Source organism: Nicrophorus vespilloides, unplaced genomic scaffold, assembly GCF_001412225.1.
Source record: "Nicrophorus vespilloides isolate i.1.1-1 unplaced genomic scaffold, Nicve_v1.0, whole genome shotgun sequence".
Taxonomy (NCBI): Eukaryota; Metazoa; Arthropoda; class Insecta; order Coleoptera; family Silphidae; genus Nicrophorus; species Nicrophorus vespilloides.
In genome coordinates, this window is record NW_017096371.1 from 88,000 (window position 1) to 105,739 (window position 17,740).

The following is a 17,740-nucleotide window of genomic DNA, read 5'->3' on the forward strand; positions in this document are numbered from 1 at the left end:
TAGAGAAGAAACACGAAGAGAAAGAAAGAAAAAAACATATTTGTATATATTATATAAGTTGAGTGCTTCAAGAGAGAGACTGAAATATTTATTAATATGGGCCACATAATTAATCCCACGTTTCTCGTGTTATTTATGCTAAAAATGTGAGGGGTTGACGAATAGCGAAAAGCTTTTCCACCCTCATCGACAGTTTCCTCTTTTTTTTTCTTCTTTATGCGTTTGTTATGTGTGTGTGTATATATACATGATTGTTATTATTATCATTTCGGTGGATGTAACTAGGCGGCGACGATGAGCCCGGGGATTTGTCGACACACTTTGGAATCCTTTTGATCTTCAAAAGCGGGAGCCGTCCAAATTGGCCAAAGACGAATGCGTCGCACGCCATTCACGAAAAAACAAAATGTTTTACGACCCCGATTTTCCTTTCAGAAAAAAAATAAAATGTAGAAGAGATGCTCGCTATACCTATAAATCACGACTGATCTTTCTTAGTTGGCTCCTCTTCACCGAGTCAACGCTTCCTATGTTTGATTTTCTCTCCTTATTTTAACATTACCTTAATTCCACTTGTCTTAACTTTATTGAGTCATTAATTTAGTTTAAGACCTTAATTTTCGTTTAGAACAAAAGAGAAATACATACACACGTTTCATATAAATCACTTTTAATTTCGTGAGACAAAGCCTTCTTGTGTTTGATTTTGTCCTTATTTTAAGAAAATCCTGATTCTATTTTCTCACTTTATTGACTCAATAATTCCTTTATTATTACACTAATTGTCATATTTTCTCTTCTAACTTTAACCAAATTTTATATATTGCTCTATTCATTCAATAATCTTATTAAAAGACATACATTTTTTTTCTTCTAATTAATTAACTTTTCTATAATTATATATTGTCAAGAGGATACTTGCAATTAGTGAAAAACTAATAACAAACTATATTTCACCTTAATTTGGTAGATTTTGAGAATCCTGAATTAAATTTATATAGAATTATCAAAATTTCTCATGGTAATTTTAAAGTAAAATTTATAAATTAAAGAAATCATAAAAAAATGAACTTTTCAATAATTGCAACTATTCAATAATTAGTAACAAACACTCATATTTTAAACTATATTTAACCATCATTTAGTAGGTTTTGGGAATACTCAATTAATTTCATAGAGAATTAGCAAAATTTTCTCATAGTAATTTATGAATTAAAGAAATCAATTAAAAACTAAAACTTTTCAATAATTGCAACTATTCAATAATTAGTAACAAATACTCATATTTTAAACTATATTTAACCATTATTTAGTAGGTTTTGGGAATACTCAATTAATTTCATAGAGAATTATCAAAATTTTCTCATAGTAATTTATGAATTAAAGAAATCAATTAAAAAATTAAACTTTTCAATAATTGCAACTATTCAATAATTAGTAACAAACACTCATATTTTAAACTATATTTAACCATTATTTAGTAGGTTTTGGGAATACTCAATTAATTTCATAGAGAATTAGCAAATTTTCTCATAGTAATTTATGAATTAAAGAAATCATAAAAAAATCAATTTTTCAATAATTGCAACTATTCAATAATTAGTAACAACCACTCATATTTTATACTATATTTAATCGTCATTTAGTAGGTTTTGGGAATACTCAATTAATTTCATAGAGAATTAGCAAAATTTCTCATAGTAATTTATGAATTAAAGAAATCAATTAAAAACTTAAACTTTTCAATAATTGTAACTATTCAATAAATAGTAACAAACACTTATATTTTAAACTATATTTAAGCATCATTTGGTAGGTTTTGGGAATACTCAATTAATTTCATAGAGAATTAGCAAAATTTCTCATAGTAATTTTAAGGTAAAATTTATAAATTAAAGAAATCATACAAAATTTAAACTTTTCATTAATTGTAACTATTCAATAATTAGTAATAATATTTAGCTTATATTTGGCCTTAATTTGGTAGGTTTTGAGAATAGTCAATTAATTTTATGGTGAATGAACAATATTTCTCATAGTAATAATTTGTAGGTAAAATTCATATATTAAGGAAATTCTAAAAGTTTAAAGTATTTCAATAATTAAATCTTATCAAGTGATTATTTTCGATAATTGTAAATTGCTAGTAAAAAAAACTACAATCAAAGACTCATGTTTTAAGCTATATTTATTCATAACTTTGTAGGTTTTGAGAATACTTAAGAAATAATTAAAATTTCAATAAAATTATTAAACTTCAAATTACTAAGTTTAACCTATCCAAAGTTCTTTTAAAATTAACTAAAATTCTTTAATTTTACTTAAATGTTTCAATAATTTATTTAATATTCTATTTTCTGTATTTGTATCTTTTTTGCTCAATAATTTCTGCACAAGTCAAATCTTCCAAAATTTCTTCAATATTTTATCTCCTACTTTTCCATGTTATTGTTATTCTATGTTGTTTTTTGTGTGTGTGTATATTTCGTTTCTTTATTGGCTCGGTAATTTGTCCAATTACCGAGTTAATTCAGTCAATTGAGTGCTAAGAGGGAAACGGGTAATGATCGTGGCGTAGAGTACGCGCGCGAGCTCGTAATGTGACTTAAGCGCGTTCCTAACACCCTAAATTCTGGTCGCACGAATATAATTAGCGAATTGGAAATAGACTGGTGCAACAGCAGCACGCACTCACTCAGACTCTTCACGCATTGCGTATTCCCCGCTGCAGAATCCTTTTTCACAGAAAAGTTACATAAAATTGCGAGTGATTACAGCTGCTGCTACTGCTGTTGGTGTGGTGGTGGTGGGTGCGGTCACCTTCAGTGGGCTTTGAATTAAAATAAATTTGTCGTTTCGAACCAACAACAACCTCTCTTTACAAATACGACCAACAATGGGAACCGTTCACAAAAGACTCGAGCATCATAGAGAATCTAGGTGTATGGTTACGACCCATTTCACACGTACATAGAAGAATTGTGTTACAGAAAAATCACCGATATTTTTGCAGCTTCTATTCAGAGAATTTACGGCAACAGCAAAATCCAATTTACTTTCAATTAACTAAATAAAACCAATTGAAAAGTGATTATAAAGTAATTTATCAAAAAAAAAATAAAAATAAATGAGCTTTAACCATTTTGTAGTCAATACAATTAATTAAGTCTAAAAGCATTAATTGAAAAGGGAAAGAAATAAATATATTTTATTGATGTTTTTCAATTAGTATCAGGATTGATAATAGAATGAGAAATATGTGAATTTGTACATGCTAAGAATTAACTAGTCGTGTTTTAGCTTGAGGGAGAAATATAATGCTCTTGTCTCGTCGTAAAATACCGATTTTTTTTTCATTTACCATTCAAAGCGCTCACGTTTTATGGGTTTATTTTACTATCGAATTGTGTAATTATTATATAAAATGAAGTTGACATTCATCTAAATCAAATTCAATATGTTCAACATTGTTGTCTATTTGTTTTTTTTTGGTTGATTATTAGAATTAGTCAATAGTTTCAATTGAAAAAAATGTTTAAATTTTTTGGTATTTGATAATTTTATTTATTCGACTTTTATTAATTGAAGATTTAATTATGTTTTTGTTGTTAAAAACCAATTTGCTAAATTAATTTATTCTATTTTTTTTTTAAAGACTTGCAAAAGTAAATTAGATTTTCTTGAAACACATTTTTTCTTTGTATAATTTGTTTCTATATGATGATTTTATTATTAATGTAATTTTGTGTATTATTATTAAGAAAGTTTTTAAAGACTTTTCGTAGAAATGAAAATTTTCATAATTGTAATGAAAGAAACTTTGAAATACGAATAAATTTGTGGTATTTGATAATTTTATTTATTCGACTTTTATTAATTGAAGATTTAATTAAGTTTTTGTTGTTAAAAACCAATTTGCTAAATTAATTTATTCTAAATTTTTTTTTAAAGACTTGCAAAAGTAAATTAGATTTTCTTGAAACACATTTTTTCTTTGTACAATTTGTTTCTTTATGATGATTTTATTATTAATGTAATTTTGTGTATTATTATTAAGAAAGTTTTTAAAGACTTTTCGTAGAAATGAAAATTTTCATAATTTTAATGAAAGAAACTTTGAAATACACTCGTTCCTCTTTTTATGCGGTTTTTATTTCAAGAAGCATTTTTTTAAAATAACTATTTTAGGCAAATTGACACGTTTTGACACAAATTGGCAAACCATTTCATCGAAAAAGATGATAATTTAGAACGAGCATTCAAGTTTCAACGCGAGCTTCAGAATTGCATTTCTGGATATCAACAATTGTACAAAAAAATAGCAAAACCATCGCAAAGTTTAATCACTGATTATATTGTCAATGGGAAAAAATCAACATGCGAAGTTGAGGCTAATTTTATTTGTGAAGAATCATTATCTTCAAGACATAGATCTGTTATGCTGACTATCTCTTCTAGTGATGAAAGTGATTTCGAACCAGTTTGCAAATTATGCCGAACACTCTCATATAACTCATATAATTCTAAAGAAAAAAATGTGAAGAAACATTAACTTTCATAAACAATTTCTGTATTTTATTTTGTAAAATTTTTCCGTATAAATATAGAATGAATATGTTAAGATTATATTTTTCTGAAATTTAATAAACTCGTCTATGATTGTTAACGTTTTCTTAAAATTATGAATAAACATTTCAGAAAGAATATAGTAAGACTAATTATTTTTCTGAAATTTAATAAACCCTTTTCTACGCGATTTTCGGTATATTGTAACTCATTGATTTAGTTTTATGCGGGTTTAAAAAAAATATGGAACGTATCCTTTATTTTTATACATGTGTCTAGTCCTTTTTTGTGCGATTTATTTTTATGCGTTTTAGAATATTCCTTAGTAACGATTAGATATTTTGATTAATAATGAATCATTGTTTTGAAATGTTAACTTGAGAGAAATGGAACTACTTTGGAGTTTGAAGATGGAAAATGAGCTGTGGAAATATAATTTCTTTCAATAAGTCTCAGCGTTGTTTCGTCTTCGGCGTGAGTCAAAATATAATTTGTTTAGTTGTATTTTATTTTATGTTTTTTTTTTGTTAATCCGCGGTTATTAAGGAAGACAAGTGAGGAGTCGGACAGATGCGACGCTATTTCAGGCGTCAATGCTGATTGAAATATGCGGCTCGCTTCCTCCATTATAACCTGCACACACTTCATGCACTGAAAATAACGCGCATCTCGCATTACCGAAACGACCATTGATTTATCGAGAGTAGACGAGTAGAAGAGTAGAAGACCTCATCTCACCTCACCAAGAGATAATTTTATCTATAAACTGAATGAAGAGAGAGGAGAGAAGAGAAATGCATTCATCCGAGATGCGTAGAGAAGAAGCATTTGCAGAAGCAGCAGTAAATAGACGGGCGCAAAATTAAACTTAATTAAAACGGTCGGATCCATCTGTCGCGCGCGCGCTTCTCCACTTATTTCTGGCCGCAAAGTATATATCCTCCGCGACGGAAATAGAGACACGCATCGCATCGAATTCCGGATTGATTCGGATAAGGTTTTGTTTTTCCGCTTTTCCTCGTCGTTTTGCCAATGGGTTTTATGCATATGATGGACACCCACGGCACATCGTGTCGCATTAAGAATGCGTAATTAGCGTGCACGAAGAGGCGCGGTGGAGGAGGGAGGTCTAAGTAATGGGCAACGGATGTCGTTTTGAATGTTTCATCGCGAGTTATTGTCTCCTTGGTGGAGGGAATGAGGAGGAGGAAGAGGTGGAAAACGAAGACTTGGCTTGCACGAGGAAGGTTCGCGTTGCCTTATTAATATTAATGCTTCAAACCGTACGGACGATTCCAGAAACTGCTGTCTCTACGATGGTGCCTTCTTATTATGGAAAACGCGATCCGCACATTCTATTGCACACGAAATCATCAACGAAGACGACAACAACAACGAAATATAGTAATCCAATCATTCCCATCTTCAGTCAAAAGACCCAAGAGTTGAATTACATAAAAGAGAGCCACCCTCGCAGCTGGTCTTACATATTTTCCAATCCCGGAAACATAACATAATGCAATTTGCAGCATCTGCGCTTAATCCCGAAGATTATCCCTTTGTCATGCACACAATCGACACGACAAAATGCGTTAATCTCTGTTTACAGTTCTCAAAAGAACTTCGTAAATAAGTCCTCTTTGAATTATTCAATTTCTCTTGGAAATGGGGGACAGGTTGAGTTAAATCAGTTATTCAGCACGCGACACAGGAACATAGACCGGACTACGACACATCCGGACTTTCCATATCTAAACTATACGCTAACTAAATACGATTGAAATGCGCAAAGCGAGAAGATCTCAATCGCCGAAATTTACAGTCGTCTAACAAACGCCAAATTCATTCAGGATGAATTGTTGAGTTGAAAACGAAATGTTTGCGATCCGAGGTGTGAGATATCCGGATCGCGCCTTCGGGGTCTAAGCGTTGCGCTTTTGTTTCGTAGAACAATAAAGGATAATTATTTTCATCTTGCACTCTCCGCTCGCTTTTTCAATAGAATACTTACAAACTGCGACCGTTTTATCTCGGCTCAGGCCGTTCACTCTGATAGTTCACTGCTAGTTAAACTGTAGTTTTATTGTACCATCATCGATAATAATCGAATTCCATTATAGAAAAATTACACATTTTTTTCAGCAAACCTCGTCAATCAATTCATTAACATTTTAATTACAACTCAATGACAAATTTAATTTAAAATTAATATTAACTTTGCACTTAATCATTATCATTTCAAATCATTATTACTAAAATCTATTAGGTTTTTTTTTACTTACTAAACTCATAGTACAAATGTTATACAATGTGTATACAGATGTTAATATCATTTTAATATTTGATAGAGTGAAAGAAAAATCAATTTTACTGAAATTATTGAAAAAAAAGAAACCATTAAAAATTAAGATTTTATTGCTTCATTTTTGTTTTTTCTTTTGTAATATTTAATTTGATTCACATTTTTACAAATTTATATTTATTTCGTAAAACATACAGTACATACATTATGGATTTAAACATTTATATAAATAAGTTACGAAATATGTAAGAAAACCGTTAAGTTAACACGTTTCACCGTCGGATCTTTTCATTTTTGGTTTAAGGAAAACCATCGTGTTTTCTCTTATTTAAAAAAAGTTTCTTTTTTGTGGTTTAATCTTTGCAAATCTATTAACCGGTTAATTCAAGTAACTTTAATTATGTTTAAATCTTGGAAATAGAGAGAATGCAATAAAATAAACAAATATATTAACCGGTTAATCCAAGGAACTTTAAATATGTTTAAATCTTGGAAATAGAGAGGATGCAATAAAATATGTACGTTTTTGTTGATTATAAAAATAAAAATGCTTTTCATTCTTTGCCAAAAGATCGTCCCAGTTTCATACAATAAAATATTAATAATAACGAACACGTCTTTGCTTTTCGACAAAAATACTGGCGTGATGCAATACAAACTTAAATCATCCATTCTTTTAGTGTTTTTTTAAATTTTATATATAAAAATTGTGTATTTTAATAAAATATTTTTGATTTTGCGTTTTGTGAGTGACGTTTTTGTTCAAAGAAACAAAGAAAATATAAATATAAAAAAAAGAGAATTCTTCATGTTTTGCATGCATTTATTCGTTTCCAAAGTGTCTTAGCCTACTTAAAGCTTGTTAATGTACGAGCACGATTGAAGGCCAACGCACACCGCTATTGTTTATGTTTATTGTTACGAATTCAATGAAACCGTTCTGCATTTAAAGTCACGGCTGTTTACGTTACTTTTTTGTTTTATTATATATGTATAAATCGATTTCAAGTCAAGAAAGTATTGTCAGGATATTTTTCCCATATAAAGCCTAAAATTCATTCTTTTATTGTGTATGTATGTGCGTGTGCATTTCCTAAAGAAATGTGAACCGTATTTGATTATTCACCGTTTATCTACAACAGTTTTGCAGCTTGTATTGAAGAAAAAGCACAGTTTTCAAATGTAAACTTGAAATTTATTTAATTTTTACGTCTTCTTCACTTATTTCTTTAACAACAATCATAAAGTCTACTTTTCAAATTCGATTTTCATCAAAAAAAAAAATGAAATCTCTCTAATTAGAATATAAAATTAGATACGTAATATTAGTTAATTATATAAAGTTTTTTTTTCGATTTTCATACTGATTTTTCATCAAATTTTGAAATCACAACGATGATAGTGAAAATGGAAACTTAAAGTAAAACTGAAGATTATTTTCTCTCTCACTGCACATTTTCTCTTCAAGCACAGTTTTCAAATGTAAACTTGAAATTTCTTTAATTTTTACGTCTTCTTCACTTATTTCTTTAACAACAATCATAAAGTCTACTTTTCAAATTCGATTTTCATCAAAAAAAAAAAATGAAATCTCTCTAATTAGAATATAAAATTAGACACATAATATTAGTTAATTATATAAAATTTTTTTTTCGATTTTCATACTGATTTTTCATCAAATTTTGAAATCACAACGATGATAGTGAAAATGGAAACGTAAAGTAAAACTGAAGATTATTTTCTCTCTCACAGCTTCAATTAGTTTTAATAGCTGTAATTAGGCGTTAAGTTTAGACTTTTAATTTTCGTGAACTAATTACGTCCTTTTGGAAAATTCATGAGCAGGCGTTTCTTGTTTCTCTTTTTTTTGCGAAGTACTTTAAAATAATGGAATTTCAAAGAAAACATATATTATATGATAAGAAATAAGCATTAATTGGTGTGAAATTGAACTGAAATTGTTTTTTTCTGTACCTGTTGTGAGTTTGAGATTTGAGATATGAAGAAATGGTTGGAAATCAAATATCACTTTCGCTTTTGGTTTCATAAAGATTCCCAACTGAATTCGTTAATTGATACAATCTTTTTTTTTTTTGAATGATGTTTAATAAAACATTTATTAATTTAATTGGAAAGTATCGGAATTGGCTTTAAACGTTGATTTAAGATGTAGAAGAAAAGAAATAAATGGAAAGATCGTCGAGTATCTCTCGTGAAAGAGGATACGGTAATGTATTAAGAATGACGGTGTGCCTGAATACCATTAAGAGAGTGCACAAGAGCGTTCAATAAACAATAAAATAAACACGTAATTAAAATGCCACCTGAGCCCACATTTGCACATAAATTAATCGAAGGCGTTTCGCGTTTCCTGAGATTATCTTGTTGTTGTTGTCGTTGAGCACATTCTAAAATATTGTTGTTTTGTTTCTCTGGTTCATCGGGTAAATCGATTATTTGCCTCTCTTGTAAAGTGTCTGGGAATGGGAGAAGAGAAGAGAAGAGGAAGCAGCGGGGTGTCGAGCCGGAGGAGGCATATTATTCATCTCTGTCAGAACGGTAGACAGTGTCGTCAATCTTTCGATATTCCCCACTTTGCATGACACGAAATCAAACAAACGATCAATCAAACAAACTCTCATTATTCAGCATTCTCATTCTCAACTCTGTTCGGTTTCAGATTTCGTTGGTGGACATCGCCGCGGACGCGAAGCTTCGCAACCAGACGGTGCAGGAAGTGCAGAAGTTCTGCTCACCTCAGTTGGTAAGTTGGGATTTTTGTTTTCTTTTAGATCTTGATTCTCGTTTGGGAAGTGCGAGCGAGTAGAGTGACATAATCCGTGCGGATGACAGTTTCGAGAACACCTATTTCTCATTCGCGTTCGCTCGGACAAGAAGAACCAGAACGAGAACAGATCGAGATTAAGATTGGGAGGAGACGGATGGAATCCGTGTTGGCTCCGGAATATTATATTTAAATTGGAATGACTTATTCATGCTCCGATCCTCGTTTATTTTCTTTTTACTCATTTGTTTTCTCTCTCTTTGTTTTTTTGCAGAATAACTTTTGGGAATGCCTGAACACGTCGTTCGAAGGTAAGACAAACGTTAATACAATAATGAACGCCCTTATCAATTAATTATCTGGCGCAATTTCCATCGGGGATTTATGTGCACACCTTAATGATAGCTTTCGGTCAGGATTTATGGTCTTAATGTAAATATGGAGCTGATTGGGGGCTCGGATGCTGCTGCTGCTGCTTCAGCTACATTAAGTGGTCCTCTTGTAATTTATTTCGAGTACCAATTATTCCCGGGAAGAAATTATTCGCGTGTAATTCTTCGTCTTTCGTTGTGCTCCATCCACTCTTCTTCATCCTCGAACGGTGGGTCCGTCGCCAAGGGGGATGAGGCTTTCGTTTGTTTTGCAGATTTTTGTTTGTTTGTTTTGAGGATGGTCGAGGGTAAGAGGAATGGCGTGTTGAGAGCGAGATGTTCGTGTGCGATACGGCCTCCTCGGTTGCGGCTACTTTATCCCGAGCATCGTGTTCGGGATGTCCTCTCTCTTCGAGGTCTTTAAATTTATTGCCCGGTTTCGCCTCCGTGCACCGAACAAAACGAAACTCTCCAACCTACCGCACGCTCTCTCAGCATCACCATCCATATAACCAAAGAACTGCAACAAACTCACACTTTTACCATTTCTTTCATTTTTTTTTTCTTCATTTCTCTTTGCCAATGGGAAAAACCAAAGACAAATATCGTGCGGGATTCAGTTGGAAAGAGATTCAATAATGCCGCCGCCAATAGAGTTTAATCCCTTCAGGCCAAGTGCTGGAAGCTGCTTAGAAACCTTATGCATATTAATCCAATGATCATTCATCAGCAATCTCATATTTTCAATTTATTTAAAACATAAATAATTAAAATTATCAATTCTTGATGTTATTTTAAATTTCATTCATACAAATTTATAAATAAAAACATATAAATTATTAATTAGATAATTAGATGATCCAAGAATTAATACTTATAATTAAACATTTATTATAAATTTAAAATGATATTGTTTTAGAAAACAAAAGTTACGTTTAATGCACTGATTGATAATTTAAATTGCTGAGACTTGTATGTTCTGTAATCTCATTATCAATTACTTGTAATTACATAAAGTACTTTCTAATAGTAATGTTAAGAAAATTTCCTTCATTCAAGTATATAATTCAACTTTTGTTAGTTAGTATTTTTCTACGTGATTCGAAAATGTTGTTTAATTCATTTGTGGATTTATTGCTGGTATTTTCATTGACCCTTCGTGATGACTAAACGGTTTAAAATATTCAAAACTTTAATGACTCCAATCCAATAATTCCTCACAAATCGATAGATCTAAATTATGTAAATACACAAAGATCGATCAATTTACTATTTCTAATTTACTGTTATAATTGTTTAAAAGTTTGAATTGATGAGTTTTTACTTGAATGATTTGATATAAATAATACAAATTTCTAAATGAATTTAACTGGAGGATTAGTGGAAGTTACCACTGGCGACATCTATTTTTACTCATTGTAACAGAACCTGAAGATACCTGTTAACTTTAAAGAAGACAGTCAATTCTTACATTTAGAGTCTACAACACAATAACTATGTTATTAATGTATGAAATTTTTAGAGAGTAGTAAAAAAAATAATAAGTTAATCTTTTAACAGTAAAGGCTTTATTGTCGAAGGAATTGCGCAACGATTTATGGGATTTGGATAAATTACGACTCTTAGGTCAAAGCGTTCTTAGATAACGGATAATATCAATTTTGTTTTCTAAGCTGTTGCATTCATCTTCACTTGAATTAAATTCATTTTGATGCAGTAATTTAAAATAAAGATTTGTAAAAACACTATTAGATTAGACAAAAATAATTTTAGATTAGTTATAATATTAATATTGTGTCTTTAAATGTTAGGTGAATTTGCATATTGAGACCAAAAGATATAAGACTTTATGGATTCCCAAAGTTGTTCCTAATGATCTAATCTTGTATTGTTAAATGTAATGGTCTTTGGATATTCGTTTACAAGTAAACGTATGATACAAATAACCGCGTAGTCCGAGGAGGAGCAGCAGCAGCAGCAGGATCCTAAGATCGGATCTCCTCGAGGCAATTATTTGCCGTTGCGCCGGCCATAAATTCGGCCTAATTACAGAAGCGATCTCTTTCTCTTTCTCACTCTCCTTCCGCTCCCCGTGTAAATTACCGGCTTCGTTAAAATCCTTCGGACTTATCTCGTCCTTTTCCCCCATTTCACCCATCATCTCGCATCTTCTTCATACGTTTCGTTACCGTTCTTTGCAGAGATGTCGCGAGGGGAGTCCTGGTTCGGCCGGGTGTGCTGCCCGCTGCCGCAGAGCGAAAATTGCAGAAGGGCCTGCGTGACGGCGAACTCGATTTACGACCTGTCGCAGGGCTGCAGGAAATCGGACGAGATTTCGTTCTTTAATTGCTTGGACAGGCAGTACGTAGGCTACGAATGCTGCTCGAACGCGAGGTCCCCGAACTGCAAGGAAGCGTGTCTGGAGATCTTCAAGAGCAGATTAACGCCCACCCGTCTCCAAAGGAACATGGTCTTGGAGCAGTGCGAGTACGACAGTCCGAAAGTCCTAGGATGCGTCAAGAACTTCATCAAAGTCACTCCAGCCACCAATTTGCATAAACGTAAGCTTCGATTGCTTCGAAAAGCGAAGAAGTAACATGTTTTATATAATTTGCAGATATGAAATGCTGCGAGAAATCCAACAAGAACAAGTGCAGGGAAGCCTGCAAAGAGATTTTATCGCTGAACAATACTCTGCAGGAAACCATGGACGGTTTGCAAATCGGAGGATGCGGATTTCCTCTATTCCAGGTACATAATCAATGCTTACATTAATGGTAATAACATTATTAATTTATATCTATTTTCATTACAGGATCAGTTTTGGCAATGCTTCATGAAACCCGTGGATTCCATCAACACCGTGGAAATCTCTCGCATCGATCGTGTTGGAATGGATTCGGCCAAATGGCATTGCTGTTCCAGGGCGAGCACCAACGAATGCAGGAAACTCTGCTCGAAAACCTTCCTCAAGGATTGGTCCACTCTGTGGGATGACTTCCATCTGAAATGTCTGAGTCAAGTCGCACAAGAGGAACTTAGGAATTGCATTGATGAAGGTATTTAACTCATTTTTTATAAGAAGGAAACAATATAATCATATATTTGAAATGGTTACAGTTGATGAGCCTTGTGAATTGGGATGCGACGGACTCAGTTTCTGCACCAATTTTAACAATCGTCCCACCGAGCTCTTCCGCTCCTGTACGCCGGAAGCGGACGACGCGGCGAGGAACGACGTGACTCTTTGGCAGACCAGACACGAGCTGACCTTGCCCGGTCTCACTTTACCCCTGAAGAATATCTCGAAATGCTCTCCAAACACTTGGAAGGCCGTCGCTTGCACTTTGCAGATCAAACCGTGCTCGAGAGTCTCTCACGCCAATCAGATCTGCAGGAACGTGTGCTTGAATATTCTATCCGACTGCGTGGATTGGAGCAGAGTACCGGTCAAGCATTCGCCGGAAACCATTTGCGCGATGCTCTCTCCGGAAGACCCCGCCGTGTCTTGCATATCTTTGGAGAGTTTCCTGGCGCCATCTGGAAACACGTACGAGAGCATCGACGGACAAGTGTCTTCGCCGTGCAAGGGCGATCCGTGCAAGGAGTCGGAGATCTGCACTGTCAACAAGAACTGCCTTCCTGGGAAGCACTGCTCTCCGTACAAATGCACGCCGGGTTGCAAATTAGGAGAGGTTTCCGAATATTTGGTACCGGAAGGCACGTACGTTCGGATACCTTTGCCCAATAACCAGAACCGTTGCTTGAAGATCTGCAAATGCACTTCGAATGGTATCGACGAATGTCAGCCGTTGCCGTGCGTTCTTTTGGGCTCTTGCTGGAACAACGAGAGGAGGCACGGAGAGATCTTCCATTTGGAATGCAACAAGTGCACTTGCTATGCGGGAGAGATGATCTGCAGCAAGAAGCAATGCGAGAACAGTTTGCTGGGAGGAAGGAATACGGCTTATACAACTTTACCTTGCAATTGTCCTCCGCATTTCGTTCCTGTTTGCGGAAGAAACGGGAACATCTATCCATCAGCCTGTTTAGCAAAGTAATTATATATTAAAACATTTGAATCTAAGCTTAATTTTTATTTTTTTCCAGATGCGCCGGCTTAAGCGACTCCGACATTGAATATGGAGCATGTCAAGATCCCTGCAGAAACAACCCTTGTGCTATTGGGAAGAAGTGCGTTCCCGACACCAAAATATGTTTGTCTTTAAAGCACAAACCCTGCACGCAGTTCCAATGCAGTAAGTTACCTAATTGGCTAAGTTTAGATGATTGAAGTAATTAATTTTGTGTGTTTTCAGTTAATGGAACTGCGAACTGCGGAAGTCTCCCCAAAGAGCCGGTCTGCGACGTGGACAACAAGGAGTACGCAAACTCCTGTTTCCTTGCACACAACAACCGTAAATTCGCCTACCAAGGACCTTGCCTGCAGGGATGCGCCTATTTGGGGGAAGTTTGCGGCATTAACGGTAAAACGTACATCTCTGAGTGCGCCGCAATCGCCGATTACGTGAGCGTGGATTACGTCGGGCCTTGCGTAACGGTCGGAGCCATCACCGACAGCAAAACTATTCAGTGTCCAACCATCAAGTGCAAACCGTTACCACGTGCAGACTGCTTAGGCTTCACTCCACCGGGAGCCTGCTGCCCGATATGCGGAGGAAGTCTTCGGCTCTTGTACTCCACCAAGCAAATCGATAGAGCCCTCTACGTTCTTCAAACGCAAAACACGCAGTCTTTAACCCTGAAAGCCACGCTTCAAGCCTTGGAACGACAAATCCAAGTGGCGCAATGCTCTCTGAAAGGATACCTTACAGTGGAGGTGGACATCTTCGTGGTGGTACAAAGCACCGAGAAGAGACCTACGGCTTTGCAACTGGAAGCCTGCGTCCGGGAGGCCGAGAAGATCGCCAGTTTGATCAACAGGCAGAGTCCGAGAGTACAAAGCGAGATCAGCCTCAGCAGCCTGGTTACCGCCTCCGTCGTGCATACGGTTCACAGCAGTGCTACAATAACATCTTCATCGTTCCTTCTAATTCTTCTAGCCATGACCTTTCTGCTGGGAATCGAGCTCCCCTAGGCCAGTACCAAGATTTTTTTTTAACACTGTGATATTTGCATATACGTTTAAGTTATTTATATATATATGTGTATATTGACGATGTTGTATATACATTTCGAGTTATTATTTTTTTTTGTAAGCACACTGTATATTTACTGTGCCATAATGTAAATAATATTTCAATCGCCAAAGAATTCTGCAAACATTTTTGTATTGTACATTATTTAGATAACAAAAAAAAAAAAAGATGATTCTCCAAGTGCCAAAACTCACGATACTATTTTATTATTTTTTTTATTATTATTATTACTTTATAAATATTATCATTGTTGACGAAAAAAAAAATCATATTATTATATTGGCTAGTCCCTAAGATTTTGCAATAATAAATCTATTTGCATTATTTAAAACATGCAGTGTTTTCATCACATAACCATACCCAATCGCGAACGCGAACAAACAAATGAAAATTTGTAACTTTGTATAAAATCCTACTTGATTCAAATAAAATAATTATTATAATATGAAGAAATACAAAATATGACCAGTTGATTCAAAATGATAATTGAAGTATAAGAGTATGATATTTATTAAATTTACTATGAAAAGAAACGAAAACTTTTCGTTTGAATATGCTATTGTTATGCAACCAAACTGTCATGTAATAATTGGATGCGTTGACCGGACGTGAAAAAAGAAACAAAAGAAGGATTTGGGACTGGAAAAGGAGGTGGGTGGTGACGCTTTAATTAAGACCTATTTCGTAAAGTGGCCTTTTATACTTAATTAAAGAAAATTGGATTGTTTTGGCGCTGGTCGTCATTTGGCTACACGCATCGTGGACATCGTAATTATGCATGCAGAGTTTGCCGCCGCCGCTTCACATTATGTAACCCAATTCGAGTGGAAAACTCGGCCCTTCCCGTTAACTGAGTGCTCGAAGGGATTGGAGGACCGACGAGGAGGTGGACGTGTGGACAGCGGAGGCGATAATTTTACATAATAATTAAGCAGAGCAGGACGAGAGGCGCCGATTAATTTGACGACGCAAGACGCAGGAATAATTATGCGATACACGTCCATCCAAAAGCAGCAGCAAACAACAACAAACAATATCTTACTTAAGACTTTACTTAACATTAAACTGAATTATAGTAACAAAAAAAAACAATAATGGTTTCTATAGCAACTTGCTAAAAACATACAAAATATTACAATATAATTTCTATAGCAACATCAAAAACAATTGATTAAACATTACATTAATATCACTAAAGTTTTATAAGTTTATTAATTCAAGTTATTAATAGAGAATTGAAGACTTATTAACTGTAATTTCTAATTAAATTCAATACTTTTATAGTTATGATTAATGAATAACAATTTTGTAATATGTATGTTAAAACATGTCACTGTGAAGTTTTAATACGCTTTTTGATAAGTTTGTTATTAAGTACAGTTGGATGAATGTCATGAATGGGATTTGTCTTTGTTGTCATCAACATATGTGTGTGTTTTATGTAATTTTCCACCGGTTTGGACATATGAATATGATATTGACGCGCGCCCATCCCCACCCCGACGCTTCTCTCGTCCTGGCACCAGGACCGCGTGGGCGTCGCGACGCTCTCCTCCAGTGCGCTCCCGTTTTCCGCAGCAAGCGGTGTCACACACAGCAAGTAGTCCAACCGCGAAGAATTGAGACGCGAAAAAAAACTTTGATTCCATAACAAAAACATAGCGAACACGAGTTTTCTTCGAGTCTCCGCCCAAAAGGTCAGTCGCCTCTACTACTTAAAGCTAAAATGCAAACTTGCAATCGATCACAAAACTTTATACTTCCTCGCCGCAATACTTTTCAGCCCATTTCATTTATTTATTCAACTTATAAACTTCAAAAAATAAAAGAAAATGATGAAACAATTCTTACCATAATTGGAATGAATTGTGAGTAAAATCAATTATTGAAATGCGACGCCGAATGCACAAAAATAAAACAATGAGCGTATCGAATCAACCAGTTGGAAACTGTGTAACAAAAACTCGAAATTAATTTGCTTTGTTCCGAAGTATCGATCGACTTTGCGAAATCTCGTTTCGTTGTTGCAAAATGAAACGATTGTAGTTTTCTGCGGATAGTGCGGAAGATTCGAGGGGGTTGCCGGAGGCTTTTCCATTAAAACTTCGGCGAGAGTCGCTAATTGCAGGACGCCTGAAAGCTGACGCCAATTTCTCTACTGAAATAATTGCTTGATTCCATTAAATCGTGCCGCGGGAAAATAAAATAAAATGAAATGAAAAAGCGCGCCCACCGAAGGAGCACTTGCATTTATCCTTCCTGCTCTCAATATCGATTCCGATATTTGTATCTAGACGAAAATAAATACGTTTCTCGACTCTCTTCGCCTCTCCCTACAAAACACAGATAAATACAACGAGGAATCGTTTTAAAGTCATCCCGTTTATTTTATGGATTCTTCAGCACTTCAGCGAAATTATTCATTTCAAGTATGCGCAACTGTAATAGAAACGCATCAGAATCGTCGTTTTACCAGCAAGAAACAATATTGAATCGAGCTGTAAAATATGAGATTCAAACATAAAGCGTAGCAATGCGAAATATTAATACTTATTTA

General features: G+C 34.3%; 1 protein-coding gene across 1 annotated transcript in view; it reads left to right on the forward strand.

Moving 5' to 3' along the window:
* LOC108556844 (reversion-inducing cysteine-rich protein with Kazal motifs) overlaps positions 1-15,369 on the forward strand; it is a 30,451-nt gene extending 15,082 nt beyond the window's left edge. The window contains exons 3-10 of the mRNA XM_017913126.1: positions 9,549-9,632; positions 9,928-9,964; positions 12,226-12,585; positions 12,642-12,775; positions 12,840-13,083; positions 13,145-14,081; positions 14,135-14,283; positions 14,344-15,369. Of these exons, the coding sequence (XP_017768615.1) occupies positions 9,549-9,632; positions 9,928-9,964; positions 12,226-12,585; positions 12,642-12,775; positions 12,840-13,083; positions 13,145-14,081; positions 14,135-14,283; positions 14,344-15,122 (2,724 nt within the window). The 3' untranslated portion in view covers positions 15,123-15,369. The remainder of the gene's footprint in view (positions 1-9,548; positions 9,633-9,927; positions 9,965-12,225; positions 12,586-12,641; positions 12,776-12,839; positions 13,084-13,144; positions 14,082-14,134; positions 14,284-14,343) is intronic.
* Positions 15,370-17,740: the final 2,371 nt, after the last annotated feature.